Genomic DNA, 7,539 nt, shown 5'->3' on the forward strand with positions numbered 1-7,539 from the left:
CCACGTGACCGGCTCTACCACCTGCCGCGGCAGGCGGGGGGGGAACGCCAGCAGGATCTGAAACACATAATCGGGGTTCAAATCTTTAACTCTAAACCCATCCCAACAGCTCCTTTCAGTAGTATTAATAATATATTTTCAAATAACCTATTGCAGGAACACCCATGATAAGCTTCATTTTTTTATTCTGTTATTTTACACTCTCCCCTTCTAATAGAGTCCTGAGGCAGTTTCCGGTTCCAGGGCGAAGCTGGAGCGGGCCCGGTTTGGAGCGGGGCAGTCGGCAGCCGCCGCGACTTTGGATGCGGCCGCCGGTTCAGTAGGAGGGGCGGCGGAGGAGCAGGAGGAGGAGAGGGAATCGTCCCGGTTGACGCTCGGGCTTTGGGCGATCCAGCAGGGCGGGCGAGCGGGAGATGGCGAGGAACACGCTGTCCAACCGGTTCCGCAAAGTCGACATCGACGAGTACGACGAGAACAAGTTCGTGGACGAGCAGGAGGAGGCGGCCGAGCAGCAGGGCCCCGACTCCGGGGAGGTGGACGGCTTCATCAGGCAATATCCTTCGCGGGGCGGCTCACGGCGACGCGGTGGCCTAGCGGTTAAGGTGTTGGACTGGTGACCCGGAGACCGGGGTTCGAGTCCCACCCGCGCCTCCGGATTGCAGTTCAATAGAGGAGTGTGCGGGTGTCGGCAGCGGGTTGTCGGGGGAGGGGGTGGGAACCTGCCCGTGGGGCTCGCCCTCCCCACTGGACAAGGTTGTGGGTCTCAGTCGGGTAATTAGCCGCTGGCGACACCCACATCCTGTGAATGAATTCAAAGCCCCGAGGTGGTGACAGCGCCCGGGAACAGGGCGGATTAACCCGGGGCGTCCCCACCCTCGCATACCTCAGGATGTCTCACTTCTGGTTTGCAGTCGTGTTGTTTCACTGATTTTAAATGCACAAGAATCCTCAACTTTCCTGACTTGTATCGAAAAGCAATTGCTGGAAATATGAAATAAAAGCAGAAAATGTTGGGAGGTACTCGGGTAACATTTGTGAAGAGGGTAACAGTTTCATGACTCTCTTTCAGAAATGAAAAAATTTAGAAAGCAGACATGTATTAAACTAATGCTGCCTGACGTGCTATTTCCAGCGTTTCTTTTGTTGCAAAAGTGATTGTAAAACAAAAATAGAATGCTCAACCGGGCCAGGCAGAGAGAAACAGTTTCAGATTGCTGGTGATTAGTTGATGTTTCAGATTTGATTTTGATTCCCTATACTACTTGATGTTTGTTCAAGTGTTTCACCTAAGGTTTAGCGTTAAGATGTAAAATGTTTTTTTTAAATCATGCACTTGGTTCTCCATGAACAGATGGGCGATTAGATGCAGCTAAAACTGGAATGGTTACCATCTTATCGTGAGCCTCCCCATTAAAGTTTGTCATGAAGTAATAGTATAAATCCAGCAAATATGAAGGGATCAGTGCAGCGTTTTACAGGAGGTAACTGGTATCTTAAGAACAGGTTTTTATCAGTTTTACATGATATTCAGCCTTGGAGGTTGAGAGAAGGAGCCATGAGGAGTCTCACACCTAGTCAATTGTTCCAAGAGGTATTTAATTCACCTTTCTTTCCTCCCCTTGCATCTTAAGTGTACCTTATTTTATCACTTGCTATTTCTTATACATTTAAGTGGCTAAAGTCGGGACTATTATGCTCTGTGCAAATAAGGCTGCACTTGTGACCTTGACATTGTCCATCTGCAGCATAAGTATTGTGTGATCTAAATTAAAGGAGAAAAGTCTCTTTCGTGTTGTTTGACATGACTTGCACCTTCCCCAACATTGTTAGAGCCAAAATTGACACTATTTTGTGCAGTACTTTATAATTGAACAGAAGTACTTTTCTAGATGGAAAATAGTATTACACTGAAGGACTAATCATTTAATTTTTCAAGAAATCCTGAAAACCTGTGATGGCATAGTTTTGTATTGAGCCATTTGATCGTGGTTTAAGGAATAAAGGATTTACTATATATTGGGGAAATTGATACTGTTATGCATCGTGATTGGTGATTGACGTTGCTTGGTATTCAAAGGGATTTAATTTAAATACAGATGTGAAATAGTAAAGTATATAACTGACATAGGTAACTCATCCCACACTGTTAATTCACATATAAATTTATACCTAAAGAACAGCTTGGCTTTCAGTGGTTGACTCACAGCGTTATACAGCACAGAAATGAGCTCTTCAGCCCAACTCGTCCGTGAGATACAACTTAATCTTCCTTGACCTGTAATAATGAACAGGTGACATGCTTAGTGCATTCCATGCAGCTTTAAGGAACCCTCCAGTTAACATGAAGAATCAAGCAGTCAAGGTATTTAAAGCTGATTTTTTTTCCCCCCAGTGTTGAAATGTTAGAGCTGTTATGCATGGAAATATACTCAAAAATGCATTAGCTTGTCTCCAAGAATGTCTATCTTGAACAAATCATCTACCTGATCATTTACTTTACAAAGATAAACGTCCTGTAGCTCTATCTGTATTATTGCAATAATATTTCTTGTTTTGCTGCTTTATTGAATTGACTTATTATTGTACTGAGGTACAGTGAAAAATTTGTCTTGCATACCGTTCATACAGATCAATTCATTACACAGTGCATTGAGGTAGCACGAGGTAAAACAGTACAGAATGCAGAGTAAAGTGTCACAGTTATAGAGAAAGTGCAGGTAGACAATAAGGTCCAAGGTCATAACGAGGTAGATTGTGAGGTCAAGAGCCCATCTTATTGTACTAGGGAACCGTTCAATAGTCTTATAACAGCAGGATAGAAGCTGTCCTTGAGCTTGGTGGTACATACTTTCAGGCTTTTGTATCTTCTGCCTGATGGGAGAGGGGAGAAGAGAGAATGACCCGGGTGGATGGGGTCTTTGATTATGCTGGCTGCTTTACCGAGGCAACAGGAGGCATAGACAGAGGCAACTTTGCCTCCCGGTTTAGAACTTTGCCAGATTTCAGTTAATGGCACTTGGATTAATAACTTAATTGATTATGCCTCCTTTTTGCTCTAGTTAGTACAAGCCCTGTAAACTTGTGTTCAAAATCACCTATAACACTTCCTGTATTTTTATCTCTGCCCTCCTGTACTCTTTCTCTCCTCATCCCCAGGAAAGTTCAGGTTTTTGAATTGGGAGTAATTCTAATATCCAAAAAGAACTTGGTTTGACACAAATTCATGGGGATCTTGGGGAAAGTATGATGCAAGTTTGTCAACTGAACAAAAAAAAAGTAAGAAGTAAGCTACCATATTCCAAAAAAAACCCCAAAGTTTCATTTAAATTTCCTGCTATTTGGTACAATTGTCACAATCATTGATAGTTGATCTTGCAATGTTAGGACTAGAAATCGTTTCATTGATTTAGATGTGCAGCATAGTTCATATTTCAATCATAGTTAAAATGCACAAAATTATTTTTTTTTTCTTTTCATTCACAGGAGCGGGCACAGGGAATAGTTCTCAAAGTCCTTACATCCTTTAAAAGTAGTGAAATAGAACAAGCGGTAAAGTCATTAGATAGAAATGGTGTTGACCTTTTAATGAAGTACATTTATAAAGGCTTTGAAAAACCCACAGAAAACAGTAGTGCGATATTATTGCAGTGGCATGAAAAGGTAAATCAATTTCTTTGTGTCTTTAATTGTGTTTTGCTTTGAAAATTTACTCCAAAACATGCTATCTCTAGAAATTTGACAGGAAAGTTGCAGGCAGTTTCATTCTGCTGCCATTTTGATCATTAATTGCTAGATAAAATGTACATGGAGAAAGTAGGCCAAGATAAAATTAACATTACACTTTGAATAAATGTTCTTGCTGTAACTAGATGGCTTAGAGTGTGGCTTGGCTGTGTGCCATAAAGGAGCACATAATTGAGGTCCACACTTTAATGTACAGAGAGTCAAGTTTAATAATACCATGGAAAAACTTGAGCTAACTACTGATAGATCTAATATTTCTTGGGTGGGGAGTTTGAATCTCTTGGACAGCATTCTTCCTTATACAAGCACCAACAAGCATTCTGTGATCATTCATTTATAATGTAGAACCTTGCTGTGCACAAATTGACTAATGGACTTAACTGTTTGTGAGTCACTTTGGGAATAAGGATGTAATTTGTGAAATGCTGGTTCCAGAGTGGAGAGTTATCACATCAAAATACTTGTGTGGCTAAATGTGTGAATGTGCCGTATGTAGTTGCACTGTTTTTAGTGTAAAACTTGAACATCTCCCTTCTCTTCATAGGCATTAGCGGTGGGTGGAGTAGGCTGCATAGTAAGAGTTCTCACTGCAAGAAAAACTGTTTGAAAAGTAATACATTCACATGGATGGAAAGCTGCTGAAAAGTAGGAGGAAGGAACAGCGGAAGAGAAATATCTGAACCCATCTTTAAAGATTAATTCATATTAAATGAAATTATTTTGAAAATAAACTGTTGGAATGCTCTTTTTATCATAATAGGTTGTGGTGAAAAGTTTGTGTTACTATGTTTTGGCCAAGTATGACATGCAAGGTCTTGCACATCCTAAGTTTCTTTACCATTTTTGCTTTTACCTTTGGAAATGTTTTGAAACCAAATAGTAACTAATAAAGACACATTCACACAATGGAAAAACAATGATATGACATTGTGCTGTTTGTGTTGTAGAGTGTTGGGGATTTTACCCAAAATTTTGTGCCACAGAGTACTGGTGGACTAAGACTTCAGTGTCAGTACATGCAGTATTACGCATTATTTCTTTGGGTCACTCCACTTTTGTTTGTACAGTTGGGTAGACTTAGTATTATACATATGGCAATATTATTAACTGAATTGCCACTGATGGATTTATTGTAAAGTGCCTGCTGCAAAATAAAACTGTTGGATCATTTTTAGTGGATAGCTTTTGTTGTATCATAATACGTCAAAAACTAGTTTGATTTCTGATTTTTTTTTTGAAGGAAGCAGTGAGAAAATGCCTACTGAGTGGAATCAAGTGTAAACACATTAAACACATTCTGTGCTGGAGTAAATGCTCCCTTGGTGCATCATCAATAACCTTCATGGCTAATTCATAATTTTAAGTTTTTTAAAAAGAAAAAGAACAATCTTAAACCAAGTCGGTGGCTGACAGTCCCTACTAATAATGCATAGAACTGGCACTGAAGTGTTTTGCTCAGAACAGTGGCTGAGATGGGGAAATGAAAATGTTACCCTGCTGTAGTATGATGGCTTTGGTCAAACTTAACTTCTGTAGAGGTAATTTTTATGACAATTATTTCCATTCTCTAGTTGAGCAAAAACATTTACCAGAAGTTTTTCCAACAGATTTGGTGGGAATTTTAGGAAACATTTTGCTTCAGCTGTATGTGTATTGCATTTGTAGGCATGACTTTGCTATTCCAAAAATGTATTAAACTATAAACTGGTTTAAATGTATATTATGAAAAAGGACGACAAGTGGCCTTTACATGTTTATTCCATTGAGATGATACCCCTTTCTGCAAGTTCTATATTCTTTCACTTCTTTTCAGCTACCCTGCTCACAGTTGAGATTGGCTGTATATTTAACCTAAGATGCAGAGAAAATTGTCTGCCTTCTTTGGTAAACTTTGATTTTAAACTGCCTCACCCTGCCAATGAGGAGTGCTGCTGAACTAATACTTCTCATAGTAAACTACAAACCAGCTGGACTGGTTTCAAAGCCATGCACATTGACATCAGATAGTCACTTTTTCTGTTTTTTGTTAGAAAAATACTTTTTAACATGGTTTCCCAAGCACCTGTACTGCATGCAGGTTAACGGTGGCTTAGCACATCTTTCAAATAGAGATCTCAAAACCTGGTTCGAGAATGACTGGCCTCTTCTCTCTTATCCCATCTAGTTATGAGTAGCAACCAAGACCCTACACGCCCTCCTTAAACTTTTGCCATCTCCTTACAACCCAAGTTTTTGATCACTCCTAGTCTGCTTTGGCTTGGTGTTTACTTTGTCCAGTTATACCAATGAAGCGCCTTTGATTGTCTTTCTACATTAAAGGCACTATTAAAAATGAAAATTGTTGTCATGGTTGAAACTTGTGCTTGGGTATGGTGGTGTGTTAACAGCAGATGTCAGCCAATAAACTAGAAACTCCATTCACAATAATTGATCACATTATTTAAATAGACCATTGTTGAATGGAAATTATCCTAATTCAGTGTTCTGGGTAAATTAACTTTTTAAAAATAATTCAATTGGTCCTTTTTTGGCATCACTTAATTTAGTAAAGCTAATTATAAAACAATGACCTGCAGCAACAACTGAACTAAACACTTAGTGTGGGTATGATGGCTGAAAGGGTACAATGTGAATTTATTTCAGGTTCACACCATGTAGACCTAAATCAGTCATGTTGCCAGGATAAAACCTTCAACATATATATTTGAGAGAGCAGTTAGTGTTTTCCTCTATGTATAAAGACATCACTTCTCCATCATTACTAATATGGATGTCCTGAAGTAGTGAAAGGCATGATATACATAAATAAGGGTTAGTGTGAAAAGAGAATGGGATAATTTAACACATTAACACAAAATTTCAATGCTGGTTAAAAAAAAAATCTGACAATTGCTACTTAATATGCAGCTGTAAACCCAGAAGGCAGAATAGAATACTTCCAATGTAACACTCTGTAAACCTCTGTCCTTTGACAATCAGACTGAACAGGAGGTGGCCTCGATGCCTCTTACCATTCATTGAAATATTGCAACAGAATTTCACATACCTGCCATTGTCTCATACCATTTTAATGTGCTTGCTTGACAGAAACCCATCCATTTATTTTAACTGACCTGTGCTCAATTGCTGTCAGTGCATGAGGTTTCCAAGCTCACCAACCTTAGCAGGTTGAGGCATTTCCTAACTTTGCCTCCAACACCCTGGCTCTAATCTTCAGGCCAAGCACCATCAGTTTCCCAACAGCTCTAAATTTCTCCAACTACTGAAAACTGTTACAGTTTATATCACTTTAGCAGTTCCCATAAAGTTTTGATTAAAGCACTACGTAATGTTCTAAAATGTCTCAATGCCTACTAACGCCCCATCTTCAGCTAATTCCACGCTGTTGCTATATTTTTCGGTAACTTTACTTTGATTCTCTCATTCTTAGTTTGTTCTCAACTTTTAGGAAGTCCTCAAATTGCATTAAATAGTTTTTAAAAAATAGGTACAATCCCTTTCCCCCAATCCCATTTTAAAAACAATTTTAGCTTTATACCAGGACAACTAACCTGGTTTCCAATTCCACTGTGTAAACAAGTGACCTACTTGTAAGTATGATTTTGTTTTGTGAGTTTATGGCCTCACAATAGTTCTGTGAAAAACTGACTCTAAGCCTGTATTTACACTTGGCCATCACGACATTATATGGAATCAAATTCTGGGTTGTAAATAACAAGCCATTTATTGTGTGTAGTTTAGTCAAGTTTTCAAATGAGGTTTGGACAACAGCCAGAAGCTACCCAACTAATTATC

The 7,539-nt window shown here is 39.3% G+C and overlaps 1 protein-coding gene across 1 annotated transcript; it reads left to right on the forward strand.

The window, feature by feature from the left end:
• Positions 1–224: 224 nt before the first annotated feature.
• On the forward strand, positions 225–6,082 carry arpc5lb (actin related protein 2/3 complex, subunit 5-like, b). The gene is made up of 4 exons (XM_052036952.1): positions 225–553; positions 2,290–2,362; positions 3,484–3,660; positions 4,289–6,082. The coding sequence occupies exons 1-4, from the start codon at positions 414–416 to the stop codon at positions 4,349–4,351; spliced, it is 453 nt and encodes a 150-aa protein (XP_051892912.1). The 5' UTR covers positions 225–413; the 3' UTR covers positions 4,352–6,082.
• The last annotated feature ends 1,457 nt before the right edge of the window (positions 6,083–7,539 follow it).

Source organism: Pristis pectinata, chromosome 23 (genome assembly GCF_009764475.1).
Source record: "Pristis pectinata isolate sPriPec2 chromosome 23, sPriPec2.1.pri, whole genome shotgun sequence".
Taxonomy (NCBI): Eukaryota; Metazoa; Chordata; class Chondrichthyes; order Rhinopristiformes; family Pristidae; genus Pristis; species Pristis pectinata.

What these genes read in the sequence shown, in the direction of transcription:
- arpc5lb (XM_052036952.1), top strand. Translation starts at nt 414, where the DNA reads ATGGCGAGGAACACGCTGTCCAACCGGTTCCGCAAAGTCGACATCGAC. An exon ending in TGAAGAATCAAGCAGTCAAG is followed by an intron (nt 2,363 to 3,483) that starts GTATTTAAAGCT and finishes TTTCATTCACAG; the next exon opens with GAGCGGGCACAGGGAATAGT. An exon ending in TATTGCAGTGGCATGAAAAG is followed by an intron (nt 3,661 to 4,288) that starts GTAAATCAATTT and finishes TTCTCTTCATAG; the next exon opens with GCATTAGCGGTGGGTGGAGT.